Here is a 27,994-nt window from a genome sequence, read left to right as displayed (position 1 = left end):
CACCATCACCCCAGACATGTGAGTAATGTGTTGCGCTACCACATACTATGGCTATGAGGTCACTAGGCAATAGAAGTTTTCAGCTCCATTGTAATCTCATGGGACCACCATTGTATATGTGATCCTTCATTGACTGACACTTCATTATGAAGCACATCAATGTATTATTAGCAGCCGTATGCTTCAGATTTCTATGAAATAGTATGGAAATATAAACATGACATCATTTTACACATTTATATGTATCTTGCTTATTTCAGAAAAGATTTGAAATGGCTTACGAGGGTAAAAATAACCCAGATACATACCTTTAGAAGTGAGAATGAATACAGAAAGAAATATACGTGTGCATTTTATGAGATACTGCTCAAAAATGGAGCTAATTTTTTATAATATGCATGCAGGGTCAACATAACACTATTAGCCCTTTGAAAAAGTTTGGAGTTGTATTGTCACTGTTTTCTCATAACCAGCTAAATCGCTGGCACAACAGAGCCTAAGCACTGGCTGAAGAAACACAGCAACATTAACCCAACTCTTAGAGCATTGTTCATTTGTAAATATGGGAATTGTTGTACATACACAAATCCTGTTCTGTGATACTTCTAACGACAAGTGGGCCACTCAAAACTGTCTTCATTGTTCTCCTCACCACCAGCAATATCTTGTGCTTTCCCCAGTGCTAGACATCTGGGCTAGAAAGGCATTCCTAGCTTTTGCTGATATCCCTGTTGTGTGCTTCTCAGATTGCAATGATTGTTCCCTGGAGAGTATGTAGCCATGTGCAGGAGAGGGGGTTTCCTTCTTGAGATCATCGCCATCACTCTCCAAATCCACAGGATCACAGAAGTGTCATTAACATAGTTTGACTGTGTCCCCACCCAAATCTCATCTTGAATTGTAGCTCCAATAATTCTCATGTGTCATGGGCGGGACCTGGGGGGAAGTAATTGAATCATGGGGGCGGGTCTTACCCATGCTTTTCTCCTGGTAGTGAATAAGTGTCACAAGGTCTGATGGTTTTACAAATGGGAATTCCCCTGCATAAGCTCTCTCTTGCCTGCCACCATGTAAGAAGTCCCTTTGCTCTTCCTTCATCTTCTGCCACTGTGAATCCATTAAACCTCTTTCCTTTATAAATTACCCAGTCTCAGGTATGTCTTTATTAGCAGCAGGAAAACAGACTAATACAGTCATCCTGGCCTCATATTTGTCATACATGTCATTCTAGCCTCATATTTGCCTCCCTCACCAGAGTTTACTAGACAGAAATGAGACAATGAGATTCTTTCCTCTTGACCTGTGTCATTGCGACCGAGGTCTAATAGCCTCTTGTGTGACTGAACATATCACATGTAAACTTAGAAGCTGAGGGAGGCTATTTTCCAAAATGCAAATGGAATAGGATTAAAGAATGAAGCAGAGAGAAGCACTAGCAAACTGGGATTCCAACAGTTGTTCATTTCCTGGATGCCCTTTTTTTCTGAGATGCTTGGAGCACCCCCACTTACAGAGTTACAATAAGCTTCATTTGTTCTAATAAACTTTCCTTCCTTTTTTGGTTTGCAGTTTTTTATGCTACTCAGTTCTATCATTTCTGATAGAATCGAGGACTCCAGCACTCCATGGAGAACCTCAGGGAGCAGCTGCCAGCACAGCTGTGCTGGGAAAGGCCCAGCATGGCCCTGTGTGCCACCTAGGGCCACAGATGCCTGGTCAGTCACCTGCAACAGAAGGGCAGGGGACAGCAGGGAGGGAATATCACAGCTTCACTCTTTCCCTGAGGCCAGCTCTGCCCACATACAGAAGTAAAATTTGATTTTAAAATGAAAATTCTAGACCTGGAACAATCACTACAAAATGTTAACGTTTGTTAAATCTGGGTGGTCTGAACACAAGTGTTCGTTTTGATATTCTCTGTACTTTTCTATGTTTTCAAAATATTTACTTTTTTAAAAAGTAGACATCATCTGATATTGAGGTTATGTTGACTGTACCTTAAGTTAAACTGAAAATAATAAATTAATGGAAAACAAAATAGAACTATATAATTCGTTTTCAAAATCCCATGTGGATATAAATGCTCGTACTGCTTTATGATAAATTTTAGAAAACATTTAATGATACTGTAATGGCGTGTATGTTTATGTGAAAATATTGACAGTTAGGACATAAGTCTCTCCATCACAAATAGAATACAGGGCCTGTGGCCTGACAGGGACCAAAGGTCAAAATGCAGAGATCAGCCACGGTTGAGATGAGTAATCAGAGTGGGGATGCTGTACGGGAATAACCCGTGGACCCAAGGGATTAACAGACTTTGAGAAGAACTGGATTCCTGGAGGCGAGATCAAAGCCTGGCTCTGTCACAGAGGCAATTGTGAGATGAGAGGCACCAACGCCCCCGCTGGGGCATAGTCAAGCAAGGTGAGATGCTGCAACTGGTGTTCAGGACAGGGAGGCCGACCAGCCCAGGTCAACAACAGCAGGCAAACTTTGCCTCCTTCCTGGCCAGGCACCAGGCAAAGCACAGTTCACTGGGAGGGGCAGGCGAGTTCCCACAAAGGCCCTGCTGCTGCTGAGCCTTAGCTGTGAGCAAGGTCAGGTTGGCTAGGCCCCGCCAAAGGGTCAGAAGGCCAAGCTCTCCACGGCAACCACAACACACAGGACGGGCCAGCAGCCTGTTTTGCTTCTCACCATATGGGACAAAGGATTTTTGCTGCTTTTAATAAAATTCTCAGGTTACATTGACAATTTCCATTGTTTTCTGCAAATCCATTTCCCTAAAAGTAGGCTCTTGAATCACCATGTTTTCTGAAACACTAAAAATCTGGGGAAGTTTTCTTGCTTTAAAAATAGTTTTTTTTAGTAAAATGGATTCATGATCAATATAAAAAAATGAAAACAATCTAGGAATGGAAAGGGAAGCAAAAATTGCCCAGAAACTCTAATTTACAGAAATAACAACTCTGTACATGTGTCTGGACATGCATTCTTCTAAATATATCTTTATGTACATATTAATTTTTATATCTAATTTTTAATGTTTTAATTGTGGCAAGATGCACATGACAAAAATGTACCATCTTAGCCATTTTTAAGTGTACAGTTCAGTAATGTTAAATATATTCACATTGTGGTACATCAGTCTCCAGAACTCTTGCAAAATTGAAACTTTATATCCATTAAACAATAATAACCCATTCCTCCCTCTCCCCAACTCCTGGCAACCACCATTCTATGAGTTTGGCTACTCTACATAGTTCATGTAAGTGGAATCACACAGTATTTGTTCTTTTCAGTTAATATAATATCTTCAAAGTTTATCTGCGCTGGAGCATGTTTTGGCATTTCCTTCCTTTTTAAGGCTGAACAGCATCCCACTGTATGTATACACCATGTTTTATTTACCCATTCATCCACTGATGGATTCCTAGGTGTTTCCTAAGTTTGGCTACTATGAAAAATGCTGCTATAAACATAGGTGTACAAACATTGCATTGATTTCTCAATATGTACTCTACTCATTTTACGCAAATGAGTACCTATTTATTTATTTGTTTTCTAACCATGCATTTTAAATTCAACAATTTGCCCTTGTTAATCTTTTAAGTGAAAAGATAAATCTAATTTTTCTAATTTTTATCGTAAAATATTTTCAATATGCAGAACAGTTGAAGAACTAGTATAATGACCACTTTTATGTCTGCCTCCTAGGCTCAACAATTCTCTACATTTTACTGTATTTTTTCTATTTTTCTAAGTATTTCCTTAAAACAAGAGCTTCTGCCACATGGTCCCAATAGGATTGTATCTTAGAAATAAAAATTCATTCCCTGATATCTGCTCCATATTCAAGTGGTGCCCCAAATACATCTTAAAGTTGGTTTTTCAAATCAGAGTCCAGTTAAAGTTCAAGCATTATATTTGGTTATGTCTCTATCAAAAATCTGGAGTAGTACTCCTACCTTTTTATTTTCCAACATGACATTGACTCTTTGAAGAGTTCAGGTTTGCAGATATTCCACATTGTGGGGTTTTTTGGCAATTTCCTCATGGTGTCATTTAAATTGCTCTTTGAGCTTTTGCCATTCTTATGAAATGGATATGAAATCTAAAGGCTCTTTTTTATTTGAGTTCCAAGATATTTGTAAACAACATGTCATTGGTGAGGTTGTACACTTCGGACTTTATCATATCTGAAGACAGGTGATGTGCCTTCCCACTATTAATGCTGCTAACTTTGATCACCAAGTTATGTGGTAACTCCAGATATCTGTTATAAAAGTGTTTCCTTTTGCAATTGGCAAGTAATTGATGAGTGATACTTTGTGATGTTGGAAATGTTGTATTACCCAATAATTATCACCTAATGGTTTTAGGTAAAACCATTTCCTGAATCAAGTATTTCACTGGGAGTTGGGATCATAGTACCAATTGTATAGTAAATGACATCCATCTATCTTAATCTACTGAGTACCACACTGGACTCGTGGATTTGTTATTTATTCAATGTAGGACAAACAATTAAAGTCATTATTCCTTTTGATGCTAAAATTTGCCCAAGTTTGGTCAGAGGGAGCTCCTTCAAGTTGGTGTATATATCTCTGACATAATCCTATTGGTCTCTGAGTGCTTCCTGATATTCTATGACACAAGGTGGCACAGACTAACCTTGAATTTTCCCTGCCCCAGATCTGAAATCAGGCATTTCTCTAAAAAACTCTAGTTACCCTTAGTGGGGAAACAACTTAGAAACTGACATCAGGGCACTAGATGTGCTCATTGCCATTGAGATATCATTGCTTTGAACGCTTTTCAGTGGTTAGAGTTTCCAATTAAAAAAAAACAAACTCATGAATTCATATAGATATTTTCCATTTAAATTAACATTTATAGGTTTTTCCCCCTATTTTTAGTATTTATATATTTTTTCTCTTAAAATCAAAATCATGCTTCCTAAAAACATTAACAAAAACATTTATTTGCTTTATTCTATAATTTTGAAATAATAATAACTTCAAAACTATTATAAATAATAAAATTGCCAAGTGAAGTTTAAGATTTCATTGTAGTTCTTCTTATCCTTAGAATATAATTCCCTAGTATCGAGAGTCAGTATTGTGTCAAAAATTTACTTAGAATAAGACTATTCTCTGTGTGGTTATGTTTCCAGATTGATAGATCATTAGGTTCCTTTGTTTTAGTTTGTTCCCAATTCAGGGACTTCACACTTTTCCTCTCGGACTTTATTATTTAAATATGTAAAAATTTTCATATTTCAAAACTCAAAATGACAGAAAATGGTACATTGAGGCAAGTTCCTCTTCCATCCCTATCTCCTCTTCCCCACTCCTCATGCTCCTTATAGATAACACTTTTCAACTGCTTCTATTTTGTTTTTCCTGCATGTCTGTCAAAAAATAAGCAAATGCATATGTGAATTATTATTTTCTCCTCTTCTTTACAGAAAGAGTAGCATGCTATATAGACCTTTTTGCATCTTGCTTTCTCCATTCCCTGCTAATGCCTAGAGACTATCCTCATTTTTTTACGGCCATATAAATTTACTGTGAGCTAATATCATTATTTATTTAGCCAGTCTTCTACCAATAAACATTGAATTGTTTCTATTCCTTTGATATTAACAAAAATAATGACCTTGTGTTATGCTGTTTTCGAGTTGTATGTTTAGGGTAAATTATTAGATGTGGAATTACCAGGTCAAAAGGTAAAAGTATTTGTGGTTTTGTTAAATATTACCAGATTTCTCTCCACAGGGTTGTACTATTTTGCATTCCTATCAGCATTATATTATAGTGCCTTTTTTCTTTATAGTCCTGCCAACAGAGCATGTCGTCAAACTTAAATTTGTGCTAATCTGAGGAGGAGTAAGAAATGGTATCTGACTACTAGGGTTTTATTAAGAACATTTTTAGTAAGTATAACATCCATAAGAGGGGTCTTTAAAAAGTTCACGGAAAAAGTGTATTATGAAAAAACTATGTACGGATTCCAACTTTTTTGACCAAAATAAACTCACAACACTTGTTATAACATGCCTAAACAGGATCTAGTTTGAGGCACTAAGAAGAATAAGACATCAGTCTGGATAGAGCTCCTGTCGGAGCAACATGCATTCTGCTAAAATGAAGCAAGAACAAATATTAAATTTATTATGAGGCTCAAGTGGCAGAATGGTGAAATCACTGATGTTTCACAAAAAGTTTATGTGACATTGCTCCAAAGAAGCAGTTACAAATAAATAGCTCACTTTAAAAAGGTAGGACTCAGTATTAAGATAAGATTTAAGATTTAAGCCCATAGTGGCAGTTCATCCACATCAATTTGTGAGAAAAAAAAAATCTTAGACCAGGTGTGGTGGCTCACGCCTGTAATCCCAGCACTTTGGGAGGCTGAGGCGGACAGATCACAAGGTCAGGAGATCGAGACCATCCTGGCTAACATGGTGAAACCCCTTCTCCACTAAAAATACAAAAATTAGCCAGGCATGGTGGCAGGCACCTGTAGTCCTAGCTACTTGGGAGGCTGAGGCAAGAGAATGGCATGAACCTGGGAGGCAGAGCTTACAGTGAGCTGAGGTCGTGCCACTGCATTCCAGGCTGGGTGACAGAGCAAGACTCTGTCTCAAAAAAAAAAAAATTTATATATATATATATATAATTTTTCTTCAGTTAATATGTAAAAAAGACTGCATTGATGTGGCTAAATTCCCAGGACCTCACTTTGTTAAGGATGGACTAAATGGCTGGTATTATCACTTACAAAGATGTACTGAAGTTGATGGGGCTTGTGTCAAGAAATAAGTTTATTTTTTTATTTGTATCTTTTAATTCTATTTTCCTATGAACTTGTAAAAGTCCCCTTGTACAATAGATTCCATAGATTTAAGGTGTGGAGCTTGAGAAATTTTTATGTGAACAATCTGAGTATCTCCAGCCCAGATCAAAGATAAGGCACCTCAGAAGCCTCCATTGTGCCCTCTCAGTCACTAACTTTTCAAAGAGCAGTGTAATTTTAATTCACCTCCTTTCATTATAATTGGTGGAGTGTTCATATATTAAGCATCATCTGATTTTATTTTTCCATGAACTGACTGTTCATTTCTCTGCACATCAGGATTTTTTCTCTTCTCTATTTTCTATAGATCATTAATTAATTAGCCTTTTGTACTTGATATAAATTGCCCCTATTTTCCCCTGCCATTTGTTGGTTTTATTTAAATTTTTTCTACAATGCAAAGGATTTTTCATTTTAAAAGGCAAATTCCTTTTATTGTTTCTGGATTTTGTCATATTTTTAAAAAGTTTCCTACTCTCAGATTATGAAGGAATGCATCATGTTTTCTATCATAACTGTGTGGTTTTATTTTGCTTGTTAGATCTTTAATCAGGTTTGCAGTTTATTTTTAAGTATGGTGTGAGATGTGGATTCAGTTTTATCTTTTCTCAGTTGTTCCAACATCGTTGATTAATAAGTTCATCTTTTCCCCAGTGATTTGAGATGCCACCCTTATCACATACCTAATTTCCAGATATATGTGGATCTATTTCAAGACTCTATTTTATTCCACTGAATAGACTATTTACACACCAGTGTCACACTTTTTAATTACAGAGACTTACTAGTGTGTTTCAACATTTGGTCAAATTTACTGATCCTCCTCTTATGTCCTTCTTTTCCAAGGTTTTCCTATGTTTGGGCTTTTTAATTTTTCCACATGAAATTTAGAATCAACTTAGCTGAAAAAAAAAATCCTGCTATTTTGCATTTATTGGAATTGAGTGAAATCTAGGGGAACTGGTATCTTTATGATGTTGAATCATCCTATCATTCCAAAAAAGGAATGTTTAAATTTTTTCTTATACAAGTTTTGCACATTTCCTTTAAATTTGTTTCTAAGTAGTTGATCTTTTGTTGTCACTGCTGCTGTTTTAAATGACACTTTCTCTTACACTATCATTCTAGCAAGGTTATTGTTTGTATATATGAAGACTATTGATTTTTCATGTTAATTTTACATATGGCCACCTTACTCTTATTGTCTGAATTAGTTTTATGTCCAGGTCTTTTGTGTCTTCCAGGTATACTATATCCATATCATTGATAGAGATGTTTTTCAATTTCTTCTTTTCTAATCCCTTACTACTAATTACTTTGTCTTCTCTGGCTATACTGGTCAGTAAATCCAGCACAATATTAAATAGAATGGAAGCAATGGGCATCCTTGCCTTCTTCCTGAGTTTAGCAGAAAAAGGGCTACGGTTTCAAGTAAATTAAGAATTACACAGGTTGTATTATGTTAAAGGAGCATCCATCAGTTCCTACTGAATCCATTGTATTAGGAATGTTTGTTGAATTTTATCAACTGCCTTTCTGCCAGACTAAGGCTATAATCACATGATTATTTTATAGATGTTTATGGATTTTCTAAAATTGAACCATCTTTGCATTCCTGGAAACTTCACTTGATTACAATGTATTTTTTTTTTAATGTGCTGCTGGACTTAGTCTGCTGTTAAGGAATTTTTAATCACTTATTATATCAATATTCACAAGTGAGATTGCCTTACAATAATTTTAACAGATTCACATTTCCCTTGCATATATATATATACACATATATATACATATATATACACATATATATACACACACATATATATACACACATATATATATATGCCATGATTTTCTAGTTTCCAACTCATGTCCATTTAGATTATTTCTACAGTTTTGTTAATATTAATGATGCTGAATATGAATTGGAGATAAAACCTTTTACCTTTCTGTGTTTATATCCCAGTGAAAAATTTATAGAATGGGATCACTGGATCAAAGGAAATTCCCATATCATATTTTATGAGATGCTACTAACTGTCCCACCTCCCCACCCCCACCCAACAAAAATACTAGAATTTTTAACTGGATGTAGAGCTTCATTAATTTCTCTGCATTAGAAAAGATTCTGAAAGTTTACCCTACTAGGAGCAGGGAAAAAAACTTTCTAGTTTTCTTAATTTAGCATAAGGTTTACAGACAATGTAAAAGTTTAAAAAGCTTAGATCAAAGAATCAAGCTTCCCAGTTTACTACTGATGAGCTGTATGATCATAAATGTCATCTCTCTACTTCTCATATGGAAAGGGAGACCAAAAATCTGAAACTTATGACATTCTTACGAACAGAATTTGAGATAATAGATAAAAAATTGTTATATAAATGTAAGGTATCATAACCATGACAGGAAAATCTCATATTTGTGTTTATCATCATCAGTTAATGTTTAACAGGGAAACAAATCATTTAACATGTACACATATGAATCGCTCTACTATGTAACAAAGAAGGGTTAATTCATCCAGGTGGGATAGAGAGATGAAGGACAGAACATGCTGAGTACTATGGTGAGCCCCTTCCTAAAAGACCCAGCAGGCATTTATACCCCTTCTCCCTTGTCTGTCTCTCAATATGGAGGTTGAGACAATCATACTGAGTAGTCCCTCGACTCCATGGAAGATTGGAGCCCTGAAGATACCAAAATCCACAGATGCTCAAGTCCCTTAGGTAGAATGGTTTAGTATTTAGATAATATGCATGGTTTAGTATAACCTATACATATTCTCCTGTATACTATAAATTATTTCTAGATTATTTATAATCTTTATACAATGTAAATGCTATATAAATAGTGATTATACTCTATATTTTTATTTGTATTATTTTTATTGTCATAGTTAACTTTTTCTTTTTTAAGACAGAGTTTCACTTGTCACCCAGGCTGGAGTGCAATGGAATGATTTTCGCTCACTGCAACCTTTGCCTCTCAGGCTCAAACAATCTTCCTGCCCCAGCCTCCCAGTAGCTGGGACCACAGGCACATGCCACCACACCTGGACCTTTTACATAGTTTTTGTAGAGATGGGGTTTTGCCATATTGCCCAGGCTGGCCTCAAACTCCTGGCCTCAACAGATCCTCTCACATCAGCCCCCCAAAGTGCTGGTATTACAGGCATGAACCACCATACCTGGCCATTTTTAATTTTTTAAAAGAATATTTTCCATCTGTAGTTGGTGGAATCCATGGATATGGAATCCATGGATGCAGAGGGCTGACTGTACTCATTTTCTTAGTCTCCCTTAGAGCTAAAGGTATCTGGTTCTGGCTTTGAAGATCTAAAGGAAAGTCTGTAATGAGAGAGAATTCTCTGGAGATTCCTCCTCTGTCTCAAAGGAAAAAGAAAAAAAAAAGGAGAGTCCTTGTTCTAGGGAAGCTACTCCCTTCACTTTCTGTCTTTGAATGTAGTTGGGAGAGGACATAATGCTCGGAGCAGAGGCAGCCATCTTGAAACCATGAGGCAACAAGTCAACATGCAATCTTGCAACTATGAGCCATCATGCTAAGAATGGTAGAGTAAGAGGATGCAGATAAGCCTGGGGTCTTGATGAAACTGTTGAATCAGACGTAGGAATATGTATCCCAAGAATTCTGGAGTAAACAACAAACGTTCTTATATTTTAGCATTTGCTAGTCAGATTTTCTGACACTTATAGCTGTAAATATCCTTAATGAAATGAATAAAAACCACTCCTTTATGGATAACATCTACTCAATTCATTACAAAAACTCTATGAGAGCCTTCCCTCTCAGAATGAGCAGGGCCCAAAGATTTGACTAATCCTAGAAACCAAAATACCAGAGCGTGGCATGGGTGTAGGTGAACCTGAGCAGCTGCTGCCTTCACAGTCAAGAGACAAGTGTTTTACCGTCATAATTCGGAGTAGTTAGGAAAAAAAAGAACACATCCAAAGCAGAGGTTACAGACTGGCAAATTCAACTGGTTGAACATGTTACTAGCATTTTTTTTTTTTTTAACAGATGAGAAAATATGAGGCTCAGAGCATAACTTCGTAGTTAAGTATGGGGTCAACCAGACTCATTCTAACTCTTAAACACTATGTGCCTTCTTGCTTTCAACGGGGGAAAGGAGTGATTCTTCCCATCCATGTAGAACTGCTTGGCCATCCAAAATATATTAAATTACAGAAAAGGGAGTAGACAAATATTATATTGTGATTACAAAAGGACTTTGGTTTTTATGGAAAAAATTGAACAAATTTTGGATTTGTTTAATACGCACTATAATAGATTAGTAATGCATACCGGCCGTCTGACTCTCAGGAGGAAGAATTGAGCTGCGGCCACTTGCCATGCTGGCGTATACTAAATTTGAGTTACACCCTGCAAGGATTATCAGACATAAAAAAGAAAAAATGCTATTTCAAAATTGTGTTAGATACAAACTCATTGTGCATATTGTTGCCAATCACATATAACAAAAGGAAAATTAAATTACTTAAGAATGCAGCCTGAGGAAAAACAAAATCAAAGAATAATTATGTTTGCCATTTAAGAAGCTGTAAGGTGATGGGCCTCCATGACTTGGATTCTAGTTCAAAAGATGAAAAAAGTGCTTGAGAAATTGAAGAGCTTTTTTTCCCCAAAATATATCTGGATGAATATTGGCAATGTGTAGGGGAATACTCTTTCATCTGATGAAAGATAATAAAAAATTTCTCATGAGACAGTAGTGCAGGCTGACTTTTGTTTTACCACCATGAAAAGAAACAGCATCATTAGTACTGAGATATCCAGGTTGCCATGGTGCTCCGTGGCTTCTAGAACGACATAGCAGGGGGTGCTCTAAGAAGGATGGGAAGGACAGTGCAGAGTCAGCATGATGCCATTTAGCAGAAATAGATCAATTCCCACCATGTTGAAATATAAACTCATGCAAACTCTTCCAGCTAACATTTAATGAAACTCTGAAATATAAATCTTATTTTTTATTTTCACTGGGATTTGGGATAGACTGTGTTTACAATTGAAAAGGAATAATGTGTGACCACAAGGATAGCTTTCTGATGAAAAACATCATTATCGAAATAAAAAATACAAGCAGGGTGCAGTGGCAAGGGCCTGTAGTCCCAGATACTTGGGAGGCCAAGGTGAGCAGACAACTTGAGCCCAGGAGTTTGAGGCCAGCTTGGGCAACATAGTGAGATGTCATCTCTAAATAAATAAGTAAATAAATAAAAAAAATTAGAAATTAAAAATGCAGTCATGGCAGTGTAAAGCAGATTGCGGCAAAAACAAAAAACAAAAACAACAACAACAACAAAAAACCACCTCACAGGCAGTGACTTAGAGGGTATTATTGTAGAATTCAGAGGGGAAAAAAACATATGAAGTGATGAAAAGGCTAAAGCAAAGAAGACATTTGGAAGACAGATGTAATGTAAGAGAACCAGAACAGATAATCAGAAAGAGATTCTATAAGAAACCAAAAGAAAGCAGAGTATCAAACCTCCAGAAATACTAGATGAAAGTTCCCGACTGGGTGCTGTGACTCACGCCTGTAATCCCAGCACTTTCAGAGGCCAAGTTGGGCAGATCACGAGGTCAGGAGATCGAGACCATCTTGGCTAACACAGTGAAACCCCTTCTCTACTACAACAAATAAATAAATAAATAAATAAATAAGGCAGGTGCAGTGGTGTGTGCCTGTAGTCCCAGCTACTCAGGAGGCTAAGGCAGGAGAATCACTTGAATCCAGGAGGTAGAGGTTGCAGTGAGCCAAGATTGCGCCACTGCAATCCAGCCTGGGTGATAGTGTGAGATTCTGTCAAAAAAAAAGTTCCCCTAAAACTACACCTTGCCTGGAGATGTTAATAAAATTCAAGGATAATAGAAACAACCTACAAAAACATAGGCAGAAAAAAAGATTACTGAAACAAAACCAAGTTTAATTTGGTATTTGACTTCTTTTTTTTTTTTTTTTTTTTTTTTTTTTTTTTTGAGACGGAGTCTTGCTCTGCCGCCCAGGCTGAAGTGCAGTGGTGCAATCTCAGCTCACTGCAGCCTCTGCCTCCCAGGTTCCAGCAATTCTCCTGCCTCGGCCTCCTGGGTAGCTGGGATTACAGGCGCATGCCACCACGCCCAGTTAATTTTTGTATTTTTAGCAGAGACAGGGTTTCACCATGTTGGCCAGGCTGGTCTCAAACTCCTGACCTCAGGTGATCCGCCCGCCTCGGCCTCCCAAAGTGCTGGGATTATAGGCATGAGCCACCGCACCCGGCCTCAGACTTCTCTTTGAGAGCTGTAAATGCCATAAACATATATAAGCAAAAAGACTATTTTTACTCAAATTGTATACACCAAAAAAATCATTATTTAAATGGCAATAAGTAGATGTGATCAGACATTGAAAATCTCTGAAAGTATGCAACCTTAGTGTCTTCTTTGAAAAAAAAATTGAATAGTTTCTCTAACTGACTAAAACATGAATTGCAATAAAAGTAAATAAGAAAATTAGTATAAAATAAATTGCAGTGAACTATAAAAGGAGTAAAATGGCTTGTTTTTCTAAAATAGAAGACCTGGTGACAAAGCTCCTTATAAACTTATGCAAGCACACACGCTATAAAAAATTCCTCTGTGTTTTAGCAACTGCAGAAATTGACCTTTTTGAGTGAGGCTTGATTCAGCATGATGAAAGAGGACTACAAACCACCAAAACACTTCTAATTCATTTCAATATACTAAGTGGAACCTAAATAAATACTTGTCCTGTGCAAAAGGAACTGTGTTCTGATGTCTGAGAAGTAGATTCCCACCCTTCATTTCCTAACTCCTTAAGGAGAGTTGAAACCTCAGAATGGTGAGATCTCCTGGGGTCCAAGGGTAAGCCAGGTCATGCCTTAAGCTGGGCTAGGATGAGAACCTCTATTCCAAAGGACAAGGTGTGTGACAAGGGACAGGTGGAGGGCTTGACTGTGAGAAGAAGAACTCCCACACCTATAGGAAACACAATCCATGCCAAGACACAGTACCTGATGTGACATTTCCAATGGTTAAGTCTGGGGCAGATTCTCTTCCCCCATCCTTCACTCCCAAGAGTGCTGACTGGTAGAATCTTTCACTGCTCCACAGCCCTGTTTCTTCTGAAACGGGAACTTCCATCCTCTCATGCTTTCTCTACATTCGCTGCCTCTGCCTCCCACTTCAAGCAGGGTCCCTCTGCCAAAAATTGCCTTAGAGTTGCCCAATTGCTGCTGCCCTTGACTTCAGCCAGCTCAGAGACTCTGGGGTCTCATGGGCCTCTTCTGCCTTTCTCAGCCTGGATGTCCTGGCCCATCGGCATCTTGGTGAGACACTCTGGGAAGCAGCCTTACATTCTAGAAGATCTGAGAGATATCTCAGTAAGGGCCCTGAGGAAAATATTTTAGAAGACTCGGGGTGGATGTGGATGGTCCGGCTCACCAGTCTCCCTTGCAAGTATTTTTAAGCAACCTGGAAGGGCCTTGCATCCACCATGTCTGCTCCCAGATGCCATGGCAATGAGCCTGGGGATTCACGGTGCCACAGATACTTTTCATAAGTTATATGTTACCTATTGCGGACAGTGCTGCGTCAGGCAGAGCTGTGCCCTTGGCCCTGCACCACCGGCTTCCCATCTGCCAGTGTCATCCCTGGTGGCTTCTGAGATGCTCTGGAGCAGTGCCTTCCCTGGGAGAGCTGGAGCTGTGACTCTGGTGCCTCTTCCGAGGTGAGCTTTTGGCTGTCATTCATTGGCAGGGCTCATGTTCTAGAACTCTACCAGAAGATCTAACTTTAAACCACAATAAAAGCAGCCTTCTGTGAGCAGGCAGGAGTCATCCAAAGCATCATATCCTTTTCCTCCAGGAGAAGTTGCCTTCTTTAGGGTAGCCATCATCCCAAGAATTTCTTCTTTCTTTGGGGGGCCTGAGGGTAACTTAGGCACCCTGCTAAGGATCTGATTCCTCTTCAGATGGCATCCCGACTCAAAGAGGCACTGCTTCTGAGAAACTGTGAGTGCTTTGGAAATAAATCTCAAATGCCCACATTGGGTGAAATTCCCCAAAATTGAAATTGAGGCACAAGAGAGATACTGAAGACAGTGTTTGATGAGGGGGCAGTTGGGGAGTGGCTCATGGGCGAAAGGAGTTTGGGGCATCCACTCTCTGGAGGTGGTGGTGTACCCTCCTAGGGAAGCTCTACTTCAACCCTACTGGAAAATTTTGCAAAACACTGCAGTGTGATTCGATGTCAAAAATCATTCTTAACATAGAAGAGGTATAACATAACATATAAATGAGAAACCATGAAACCATTATATAAATCTATCATTTTATTGTCTAAGAAATTTAATTATAAGGAAGAAAGGAAAGAAAATACATATCTATTATTTAGATATCCTTCCACAATGAATGTATATTACCAGTTATTCATTTCCCTCATTCACTGATTCAAAAAAAAAATTAGGCCCTGCTCTTAGCAGTTAGAAAAAGGAGCTTGGGAATCACCTTCTCCGACATCAGAACACAGTTCCTTTTGTATGGGACAAGCATTCATTTAGGTCCCACATAGTATGTTGAAAAGAATGTAAAGTGTTCTGAGGAGTTAGAGATACAGCAACAACCATACAAAATCCCTGGCCTTATGGAGCCTTACTGTGCGTGAGGGAAGGTAGGGGAGATGAAGGAACAAACTTTAATATTAAACTCTCTGCCAAATAGTAGTAAGTGCCTTAGATATATTAATATAAAGCAGTGAGGGGGGCACTGAGAATGTTGAGCAGAGAAACAGTTTAATTTGGGACTAGGTCATGCAACTTCTTAGGAAAAAGGCTTTCTAGGCAGAGGCAATGACAGATTCAAGTGCCAATGGGGTCAGTGTGCTGAGGTCAGGTTCACAATGAGTGAGCTGGTGACAGAGATAAGGTAAGGAAGAGGCTGGGGAGCAGATCCTGAGCCAAGGAGTGGCATGACATATTTTCAAGAGAACCCTGGGGTTTCTATGTGGAGAAGAGACTGAAGCGGGCAAGGTCAGAAGCGGGAAGACCTGTTAGGAGGCTACCGTAAACATCCAGCCAAGACATAATAAAGGTTTGGACCAGAATAACCGTGGAGGTATGGTCAGATTCAGTATATATCAAAATTAGGGCATAGGTAGGAAGGTAAAGAGATGAGAACCTGAGCCCTGGGAGAGTCCACTATCAGCAGTCCAGAGAAGAGCAGAGAGAGCAGCAAGGCTTGAGGAGAGGAAATAAAGTGGGAGGAGGAAAACCAGAAAACCAGCATGTTGAGAACCAAGTGAAGAAAGTGCATCAAGATTGGGGAATTAATCTACAATAAGATGAGGACTGATCAAAGATTAGTTGATTAGTAATGTACAGCTTCTTGCTTTTGACCAGAGTATTTTCAATAGAATGGTGAAAAAAGTGATTGGAGGGTTTTCAAGAGAGCATGGGAGTACAAAAATTGTAGTTAGCATGAGGTTTGCTTTAAATAGAAGAGGAGAATGAGATTGCAGTTGGTAAGATCAAGAGAAGATTTTTTTTTTTTTATTTAAAGATGGGTAAAATAAAAGAAAATGTTAAGGGGGAAAATAGAAATTTTTTACTGGAATTGGTGAAATCTAAGACTATTATATTTATTCCAGGAAAAACAAACCACTAATTGGTGGAATATTTTCAGATCTTTGGGCACTTTGCCCCTGACCACCATCCTCAAGGTCAGAATCAGGAAGAAACAGCTTAAGGTTATTGGAGAAAGTGAAGATGTTTTCAAAGCAGTATAGTGACCACCTCTGGCTTCTATTTGTAAATTAGCCTTACATTCCATCAGCCTCCTTACTCTCCTGGGCTTATCTTCTTTGGATATTTTTTCCCTAGTGCCTGCTTCTCCCTCCCCATCTCAGCATTAGTTCTCTGAAATCCAGGGTCTATAGACCCACTGAATTAAGTCCCTTAAATCAAACTTTGTGTGCTTCCAAGAAAATCTGTTTCTTGAAGAAAAACTCAAATACTGCAAAACTCAAGTACTGCAAATCAGCATGGTTTATTCTTTGAGGATCAGGAGGCCACAAGCAGCCAAGACTTCCTGAGCTCATAAAAGAATATGCTAGCTCCAGCCATCTGAGACCAAAATGATGGAGTAAAGGTCAAAGGAGAAGTCATTCTCCTAATATTCACAAAGTCATGATTTCTTAAAATGAAAATCCAATCCACGCAAAATAAGATTCATGATCAAATAGATTTATTGAGCACTTTATATTAGTCTGCCTCCCCCAGACACACAGAGACACCCTCTGAGGATCTGTAATGATGACATATTGAGAAGCCCAAAGGAATATAAACATATGTTAAGAACATAATTTGACCTTCTCCTTTCTCTTGAACAATTTAGACTAAAGCCATTAGGTAGGACCAAGGAAGATATGCTTCTACATGGGCTGGCCTGGAGTGCAGAGCCCATGGATGAAAGAGACAGCATAACGATACATGACGGGTTACCTGCTGCAATTGAATATTACGAGCCAGTTTTCTCACTCTCTGAGAAGGGAGTAGCAAAAATGAAAGGGGAAAAAAAAACTAGAATTGACCATGTAGTGTTGGATTAGAAAGAAGGCATCAGTTTAAACACCTCTATGGATTAGAACTGGAGGTTCAGAAATAAATATAGATGTAAATGTGTATATATGTATCAGTATGTGGGGGGAGGGGTGTGTGTATTCAAACTTAACACCCCGTGCTTTGTCCCTTGAGAGGACCTAGTAGCAGTGCCACCTGATAGCACTGAGCATGACTACAGCACAGGTCCTGACTTCCACATATTATTCTCCAAGAAAAGGAACTAGGGCTTCTTGAAAAATGGTTTATCCTAGGACTGGGGCAGGAAAAATAAAGATGATCTTGGAATATCTTGCTGTGCCAGAAAGCAAGGAAGTGCTCAAACACATCAAAAGAACATAGAAACCAATTTGAAGAGGGCTTCCACTGGCCAAATCTAGGACATTATGAACAGCAAAGTAAACGATGAGAGCAAATAGAACAGCATGAGAAGGCTTGAGTCCACACTGATACAAATAAAGTATAATTCAGAAGATTAATGAAGAATGGGATATGTACATGGTTTTAAAATATTTCCCTACCAAATCTTATTAATTAAAAAAAAAATGTATCATTTCACAGTGAAGAAGCCTGGCAGACAACAGTCAATCAGGTGATCAAAGTGAACATCAGGATGCAGTTAGAAGAGAGTATTATCCCTGATATTCCTGCCAAAGGTAAGTAACTTGAATCTAATTATGAGGAAACATCAGACAAACCCAAATCAAGGAACATTCTACAAAATAACTGGCCTGCAATCTTTAAAAGTTCTAAAGTGCAAGGAATACCTGGGAACTGTTCCAGACAGAAAGAGACCACAGAGATACCACACTTAAATGTAATGCTTGCACTTAAATATTTTCTTTTCTTTTTTTTTTCTTTTTTTCTTTTTTCTTTTTTCTTTTTTTTGCTATGAAGAACATACAAAGAACAACTGGCAAAACATAAATGACACCTGAATTTCAGATGGCCAAAAAGAACTGGTGTTAATCTCCTGACTTTTATGGTTGTATTGTGGTTATGTAGGAGAAAGTCCTTGCTGGGAGGAAATACACTGAAGCATTTGGGGATCATAGATACATCAGTTTGGCAAGTTACTATCAAACAGTTCGGGCGGGGGGGGGGAGTTCTTTGTATTATAATTGCAACTTTTCTGTAGGTGTGAGATTATTTCAAAATAAAACAAAACTGTGGATTTGAAAAGTAATCCTCATCCTCTTTTCCAAACACATAAGATTATTGAAGTTACCTTAGGTGATAACAGCCCTGGGAATTCATCATCCACAGCTGATATTTGGACCAACACCCCTATAAAAACATTATTCCATTCTTAGTAGGAAGGGAGGCTCAGTTGAGTGCAGAGCCTTCTGAGTTTGGGCCCGAGGCATTTCAAGGTAGCCTCTTCTCTTTCTCTATTCATAAGCACAGGCTTAGGTGAAAAAGAGAAGGAAGAAAAAGAACTTTGAATTAATTTGTCTACATAATGGGATAGGTTGAGAAAAAATTTAAAATCTGTGTCAAGTTCGTTGCATTAGAAACAGTGAATCAGCCTGATATAATAAAAGTACAATTGGTACCTTCAGGATATCATTTAATCCTATCTGTACCTAGCATTTAACAAATGAAAGCCTAAAAGTGATGTAGTATCAACATTGTAGGCATTATTCAAATTAAATTAAAAGATGAAAAACCCAGAGATTCTGAAATGTTGAGGACCTTATTGGGGTGAAGGCAGGATTAGAGGCCATGGTTGTCACTCCATCATGGTCTAACATGAATGCCCCTGCTCTCTCCACTACAGGAGGCTGATTCTCTGTTTAAAAAAAGAGAAGGTTAATGTTATTCTCTTCTCCAAGAAATAATATGCTCTGGGAGAATCAAGAGAAGCAGACATGAATTAATCAGAATTTGAATAAGAATCCACCTGCTGCTCCATTTGTGACATAATTTTCATGTTTTACAAATACAAATCCTTAATAGAACATGTAGGATTGGTGATGAAATAATAATCCAAGATACCAGACCCTGCATATTGTTTTACTGCCTCTCTGCTCACTCTACATTAAGAGCTTCATTGATTCCAACACCCAAGCCACCATTTTGTAAGGGGGAGCCTTAAGTTACTGGTGGCCTGAGAGAGTTCATTGTGTATCAACGTTGCTTCCCCCATAAAGTTCAACATGTTGGCTGAAATATGAAAAGAATCTTCTTGATTTTCCTTCAGTCTTTCAAATAAATACTTGTGAATTTAGTCAAGGAGTCGGAAAAGACAGTTGGAATTAGAAAATAAAAATGGTATCAATTAGTAACATTTCCCATTCGCTGCTCAGGCTTGTCTTATCTGAAGCTTCTAAAGTTGTTTAATCTTTTCCATCATCTCAGGGAAAAGAGAGCCTGGAAAATCCTAGTCATTCCACAGTAACTATCAATGGGATTTTCCATAACTATCTGGATAAAAAACGAAAACCTTAAGAAGTAGATCCAATTCTAAAACTTACTTCTCAACTTACTCATAAATATGAAGAGACAACTCATCCATATTTTCTTCAAATAACATCTGGTTGCTTGGCCAGACTGTTAATACCTGAAAAAATTTCTTAGTTTGTTCCAACAAATCTACACTTAAAGAGCTTAAAAATGTGTTTATGCATTAAACGTTCTTTTCCACATCTGACTTAGGGCCAGCGATGTGACTGTGAGAAAGAACCTTGCCAAGAACTCGGAAAGAAAGGGAAAAAAAATGTCTTTTAGAAGTTTAACTGTGAAACCAGCACCTATTGGATTAGGGCAGAGGAATGAGAAATCACCACAAAGGGACAAAAATGCTTCTAGGCCAGCAAGAGTTGGCTGTGACTCCACTAAAGGTATAAAACACACATCTAAAGGTTATATTAATCAGTCATGGAGTCATGGAAGAAGGGTTGCTCAGACAGACTTGAGCAGTACTCACCAAGGGTCCATTCCGAGTGGAAGGGGTCAGGAGCAGCACAATTGGGGTAGCACAGAACCACCAACTCATCTCTATTGTGAAAATGAATGCATCACTTTGCCTTTGCCTGGTTACCATCAAACCTTATCCCGGGCTGGCCTGTCTTATTCATGATGGAAAACTCCACATTGCGCATATAGCCTAACCTAGGACAGGCAATTATTAGATGTTTGTTCAGTGAATTTGCTCCAACTCTTTGCTCACAACTGCCTGATGATAATTTGGCTCCCCACATAGTTCTGACTACAGGGAGAGAATGACCTAGTCTTGTGGATTTGAGAATCCTGGTCCGCATGCCAGCGATAAAACTCATTGAAATAGACAGTTTAGCATTTGAGTTTCCTTACTCGCAGGTTGCTCCCAAAGGAAGGGTCTGTGTGCACTGCTGGATCAAGTTTCTGAGCCCAAAGGGCTGGTAGCAAGTCCCTGGGCTCTGGTAACTTTATCAGGATGATGATGATAGTGGTAGTGATGGGCCCAACCCTGGTCATGAACAGAGCATCTTGTGTGTACTATCAGACATTGTACTATATGTTTTATATACTTGAACTCATTTAATTCTCACAATAACCCAATAAATTAGGCATTATAAGTATTCCCATTTTGTAAATGAGGATACTGAGATTCAGAAAACTTTAGTAACTTACCCAGAGACCCATATTCAGGGTCTGGACTCAGATCCAGATTTGTCTGACTCTAAAGCCTAATTTTTTTAATTGTAAAAAAAAAAAAAAAAAATACTACCTTTGGGGAGATTAACCCTTATCCTTCTCTTTGGCAAACTCCTCTGCTTCCGCAGTGTGCTCTGGGCCATCCCAGTCCATCTTCAATATGACTATTCATCAATGCGCCACTACTGTACAAGTCTTCACATAAAATTACATAGGATACCAATTCACCCTTAATTAGAAGTGCACAAAGTCAAGCCCTGTTGCAAGGAACAGCATCACCATCTACCCTATGCCATCAGTACCATTAGCTTCACAAGCCAAAAATGGGGGCCTGTTTAACTTTTTCCTCTCCCTCACCACACCTGCCACAACCCATCCAATCATTTACATGTTCCTCAGTCGAACCTCTTCAATACTTCCCTGATGCATTCACTTACCCGCTGCTCACCATTCCCATTGCTACTACCCATCTCTCACCTGGACCACTACGAAAATCTCCAAGGTTGTGTTCTCACTTCTACTCTTGCTCCACATTGCTCCGTTTTGTGTCCATATCTTGGGAATGCATCCTTAAGGACACATCCAGGGATCTTTATATAATCTAATCACAAATTCCACGGTTTAAAACTCCTTCAGTATGACCCTTCGCCATGTCCTGTGCTTCAGCCCTAATAATGAGTGGTCTGAGGTTTTTGGAATTTACTCAGATCTATACACTCCAGGATGGCACACACATACCAGGCATGGATACACCTGCATCCCCCTGGACCAGCAGTCTCTCCACATCTCCCTGGGAAACCTCTACAGGTGTTTTGGAGCTCACTCTCATTTCAGCTCCTCCAGGAAGCCTGGGTTAGGTGCCCAGCTGAGTTCTTCTCATCACACCCCAGCTCTCACCCCTCATACCACTGTATGGGAATTTTTTTTATTTATGTGACTTCACCTCCAGACTCTGACCTCCCCAAAAGCCAGAAATCACTCTGTTTATACACAGTGCCTAACACGAACAAATGCTTGCTAAATAAATGAATGAATGTGAACCTGGTATACCATAGGCATCAGAATACACCCAGCTTCCTCAAGTATTAGCTGTGTGATCTTAAGAAAGTTGCTTAATCTCCCTAGACCTCAGAGTTATTGTCTGTAAAACGGAGATCATAAAATGTATACTGTCAAGTTATTGTGAGATTTAAACTAAATTATATAATACATGTAAAATCCTCAGTGTCATGCCTCATATATAAGAAGTACTCAACTGTTGGTTGCTATTATTACTGCTGTGCACTTCAAGACCCTACTGAAAACATTCATGTTCTTGAAAGACTTGGAATCAATTCCCAGTTCACCATGATGACTGTGCTGCTCTGTGCTGCATTTCATAATGCATTATTTTGCACCCTTGATATTGCTTGAGAGGGTCTGCCCTTTCCACACTTTCTTCAAGTCACCTAATACTTGTACAAATGCTTTTAGAATAAATAATATTATCAAGTTTGATTTTGTTCTATAAACTAATGGTGCCCTTTTGCTATAGATCTTACAGTCCACTGAGGTTTCAAACCATGAAAATTCACTTTGCAACTCCAAATGATGCAAATGCCATAAAGAGATGCAGTGAGAGGAACACACTTAGGGGAATGGCAGGGCTCTGGAAAGGAGACAGGTGGTGATCCCAAATTAGAAATCAGGTCTTAAAGGGGCCACAAGCAAGATGACGTCTCAAAAAGAGGGTGCCCTTTGTCACAACAGATGTGCAAAGGTGAATGGTCAGACCAGTTCTTAAAAGAAACTTACAGCTTTGCCCCTGTAAGGAGTACTGTGCCGTCATTAAAAATAGGAGGCCAGCTAATAACATGGCAAATAAGAACCTATAAGAGACAATGTTAAGTTAAAAAAGATTAGGATAACATATGTCTTTTGATCATAGTATGTAAAATTTGCTTTAAAATAAACAAAAAACCTAAAGGGAGTAGACCAAAATTTTAATAGCTGTAACAATTTGATAAGTTTGTGGGTGAAATTTTCTTTTTATCAATTTCCCACACGGTTTGTAGTCTTGCGACAGTCTTTTAAAATACAAAAAGTATTTCTTAGAAAATACATATTCTGCGTGCCTCTCTCGCAGATGGCTCCAGAAAGAAATGAGATAGTGCAGAAGACACGCCCTAGACTGCAGGGGGCTCCATGAGCCCAGAGCCTGACTCAGCAGCGTGAGAACAGGGGCGAACCGGGGCACAGGGGGGCCCTGCAGCTCGATCCCGCCCTGGATGGGTCCCTTTTTTACCTGCCACCGCCTCGCTAGGTGTTACTGAGTCCCCCGCCAGCAGGACACCCTCGGTGGGCGCAGCGCCCCTCCCAGCCCCCTACCATGCTATCCCCAAGCGACCCTCCTTGCGAAAGAACTCTCTGGGAGAAGGGAGGAGCTGCAAGGGGCCGGAAAGAGTTACAGGGCGCAGGCCCTTGCGACCTCGCCCTCCCGGGGCCCGCGCGGCTCCCCACTCCCGCCCCGCGGGCCGATGACCTGTACCTCTTGCAGGGGATCAGCGCCTTCCTCTCGTCCAGCACCCGCACGCGCTGGTTGAGCCCGTCGTAGGAAAGCAAGGCGCGGCTGTTGCGCCCGCTACTTTGCTGGTACATAACCTGGCGCCCCTCCCACTGCTGCGGCGCCTGGCACGGGCGCGGGGCTCCCACCGCCCCCAGGCTGCACAGGCCGCACAGGGTCCAGGCCCAGAGGCAGCCCAGCAGCCAGGGGCCCAGAACGCCCGGGACGGTGTGGAGAGGAGCGCGTCCTGGCAGCGCGGTCATCCTTCCCCCGCCCGAGGGCAAGCTAGAGCCCAAGCGGGGGCTGAGGCGTCCGGGATCAGAGTGGCTCCCACCGGCTCTCTCTGCACTGTACCGGGAGTGTGGTCTGGACCAAAGTACTTCCTGTCCCTTAGGTGGCCTCTGCCGCTTTTGAGATCCGGACGCGCGAGTCCCGGTAGCCAGGACCAGGGCCCTGGGAAAGCTCCAGTGAATCGCGCCGGAGCTATTTCTGCCTGGGCCACTGCCTGCTGCCGCTTCGGTTTTCACTGCTCACTGCTGCCAACAGGAAATGCAGTGGCAGTGGTGCCACTAGCATCCTGGGAGGCATGGCGTTTTAAGAGGGGGGTTGCGAGGAGACTGTGCCAAGAAGTGTGTTTCTCTACTAACTTCAGTGTTCAACAGGTAATCAATCACACCCGGAGGGGCAAGTTCAAGATCAAGATAGGAAAAGCAGAGCTGCTGCGTTTGCTGTGCAAACGTTTGCCTGGCGTACATTGCCCCTCGACAAAATTGCAAACGTCTTCCTCCAAATTAAAAGTAGAAAGACGAGTTTTTTCCTGAAGAAATGATACTAGCTATTCATCATGGCCGCTTCTCAGCCCCCATTCCTAGTGAAGTAGACAGCCCCTTGCATTGGGCCTAGGACTCATGGACATTGCCTCAAGGTCACATTGCAGTGAGACTGCTTCTCCCATCGCCTGGCAATACCGCCAGCCGAGTGGTTTGGGTGTCTGGGGGGTTTCGCTTCTTCAAGAACAAGGTTAATTGGGTTTATGTTTATGTAATGTTAGGATCTACAACATGGAATGAGCGGGGCTCACACACCTGTAATCCCAGCTACTCTGGAGGCTGAAGTGGGAGGATCGCTTGAATCCAGGAGTTAGAGGTTGCAGTGAGCTATGATCAAGCCACTACACTCCATCCAGCCTGGGCGACATGGCGAGACCCTGTCTCTAAAAACATAGTGATAAAATATGAAATCAAGAAAAAAGAAAGGAACTTAAAAAATGTATAGCATCTTTCCATTTGAACTGCATTTCAAGGATGATTAAGATTGAGCCAGGTGAAAGTGGGAAATAACATTTCTGAATGAAGGACACAAGGACAAGAAAAGAATAATGCTGTGGTTCAAGGACAAGGTAGAGGAGTACTCTGAAGCCATAGCACTCATTTTAAGGGTTTTGTCATTCATATTGAGAACTGTGGGAACTATCAATCAATGTAAAGCTAGGGAGAAGCATCATCAGGCATATGCTTTGGAAAGCCCACTTAGGCAACAGAAGGGGTAGGGCCAGAGGGAAGGCAGGGAGACTTCGAAGCTACTGTTAACATCCTGGAAAGAGATGATCCTGATTCAGCTAAGGCAGTAGGAGTGGTCATTGAGAGGGTGGAAGACAGTTGGGAGCTGTAGAGAAGCATTTCAACTCAGAGAGCGAGGTTTCTGGTTTGGGCCACTGGGAGCCCAGTCCTGAGTGAGGAGAGATGATCAGTTCATTTCAGGATTGGTTGATTTTGAACTGACTGTGGAATATTCAAGTGGAAATATCCAAGGGACAGCTTGATAAACCCTTCTGGAAACCAGCAGAGCTTTTGGATGAAGAAGCCATAGGTACATAAGTGGTAACTGAAGCCGAAGAGTAGAACAGTGGTTTCTGGGGCAATTCCACATCCCCTTTCCCAGCAAAGAAACATTTGGCAATATCTGGAGACATTTTTGATGGTCACAATGTAGATGGGGAGGAGGTTACCACTGCCATTTTGTGGGTAGAGACCAAGGATGCTACTAAACTTCCTACAATGCACAGTACAGTCACCTCCCCCTGACTCAAATGAAGAGAAAATTATCTGGCCCCAAATGTCGAAAGTGTTGGGGGTGAGAAAACCTGGGGTTCAGGGGAGCGTTGAGTGTGAGAAGAAGGATTAGGATGGAGCCCCAGAGAGCTCCAGACATTTAAAGGATCGGCAGAGAACAGGCACTTGAGAAGACCAAAAGGAATCACCAGAGAGAAGCCACTGAATAAGGCAACCTCCTGAGCCTTGTTAAATAAATGTAAGGCATGGAAAGAATGGACTGAATGCTGAAGTAGGGTGTTCTAGAACCTGGAGGTCATGAAGAGGAGGGGCAGTTGACAGGTTCTCCTGATGCATCCTTCCCTGCTGCCCCCTCTCTGTAGAACCACTAGAGACACTACCAATGGGCCGAATGGGGCAGGCATAGAGCTTTAGAAAGAAGGGGTCTTCATTTCCTCTTACCTTTTCTTAAAGGGCATGCCTCAGAGAACATCAGGGAAGCCCACAAGACTTTGTGACTTGGTACTTACATAGTCAAACAGATGCAGCAGGTTCAAACTGGCTGCAGAAATTTGAGCCCTCTACAAGTCTGTCCTGCTCAGACTCATAGGAAAAGTGTAGGGTGGTTCAGCTCTTTCTCTTGCTCCCCTGGTAGGAACTACAGCTGAAAATCTTTTTCGCTCAGTGGAGGGTTTAGGCTCATTGGAGTTTACTGCTAGAAATGGCTTGAGATGTTATCTGGGCTTTCCTCCTCGTATGATATTTTACTAGCCTGGCTTGGCATCTTTGGAGGTTGAGACCTGTTCCATAGGAACTGGATTACCTTTCTAGAGGAGCTTGTAAGTGTAAGAACACTGTGGACTTCCCCTAAGTAAGAACCACTCTTTGGATGAATCCTGAAATGTATTTGTCTCATTTATCCTTTTCACTTACTATGTTTAATTCATGTTCCCTAATAAACAAGATAATGCATTTAAAGTTCTTAGCTCCATGCCTTGACCATTGTAAATTCCCAGTAGATGTCACTTGCGCTTGCTGTTTCCTCGGCTGTTTTAATCCTTAGTCTTCAGTTTTAATCCTCAGTCAAAACTAAACTAATTGCGTAGGTTTACGCTTTGGAGAGAAAAATTGTGTGCCTTAAATTTAAGTTAAACTATGCTTTTAAAGATTAACATTCAGAGAACATGTTTCCATATTGCTGATGCCCTAAAAAATAGCATATACCAGAAGTCTTACCACCTGAAGATTGACATACATCAATTTATATAAATAAAACCTCCCTTTTCTGTGGATAGCTGAGCCAGCAGTTGAACTTACTACCTCTTCCTAATGCAAATAAGATAAAAGAGAAAGCAAAGCATACATATTTGCATCCCATACTCAACTCAAGCAACAGTCTCTGAGCACATCAAAAATCAAGAATTTAGGCTGCTAAGGTGGAAATCCTTTGGCATGAAGGATCAGAGCAGGGGAGACCTTTCAGATTGTGGTGTCTGATGTTTTCTCCTGGGTCCCACTAATGCTGGAGAGGGGAACAGGGAGTTAGAAGGAAGAGGGAATGTTGGAAGACATTTTCCAAGCTGGAAGATGCTAACACACCTTCCCCCAGTTCTGTTAAGTTCCTGGAGCAGAAACAAACCAAGGGTTATACTGGAAAAATTTCGGCCCAAACTGTCTACTAGCAACAACAGCAACAACAACAACAAACCACACTCCACACAACTAAGGGCGGAGTAGGGTAATTTATACAATGTGTCCTTCCTATTCTGACATCCACTGCACTCTCCCCTGCCTCGCAGGACAGTGTCCCAACTGTCCTTAGCGCTCCTCATGCCGCCTACCGGAGAAAGCAAATATATTTCAGAATTAGAGGGCAGCAGAAGCTTCTATTTCCCCCCAAATCTATACTTGGAAAAACTCTAAGGCAGAGGGAGCAAAGTTCAGTTTTCACGCCAAAGAGTGTCTTTCTCTCTCCTGAAATTCTCTCCCGCACCCTCTTGTATCCTGTGTCGAAAACAACTGCCAGAGGTTCTTTTTCTTGGTCCGAAGAAAAAAGACTGGCCAGACTAAAAAGGAGGGACTTCAGGGGGAAAGTAGGCTTCCAGCCCTGGGCTGCGGCCCAGAGGGGATGATGTCACCGCTTCTGCACCGAGGGGCCTGGGGGTGGGGCGGCCAAGGGGGAGCCCGCGCCGCGACTGCAGCTGCCAAGGGAGCATTCCGAGCCCACGTCAGGGGAGGTGTCCGGAT

At 40.4% G+C, this 27,994-nt stretch overlaps 1 protein-coding gene across 1 annotated transcript in view; it reads right to left on the bottom strand.

Moving 5' to 3' along the window:
* The window catches only part of EPDR1 (ependymin related 1), a 30,607-nt gene extending 6,323 nt beyond the window's left edge, over positions 1-24,284 (bottom strand). Inside the window, 2 exon segments of the mRNA XM_010381720.2 lie at positions 23,682-24,206; positions 24,208-24,284. Of these exon segments, the coding sequence (XP_010380022.1) occupies positions 23,682-24,206; positions 24,208-24,284 (602 nt within the window).
* Positions 24,285-27,994: the final 3,710 nt, after the last annotated feature.

The sequence above is a fragment of the Rhinopithecus roxellana genome, chromosome 6 (genome assembly GCF_007565055.1).
Source record: "Rhinopithecus roxellana isolate Shanxi Qingling chromosome 6, ASM756505v1, whole genome shotgun sequence".
NCBI lineage: Eukaryota > Metazoa > Chordata > Mammalia > Primates > Cercopithecidae > Rhinopithecus > Rhinopithecus roxellana.
The sequence above is the reverse complement of the archived record's forward strand: the minus strand, read 5'-3'. Positions and strand labels throughout refer to the sequence as shown.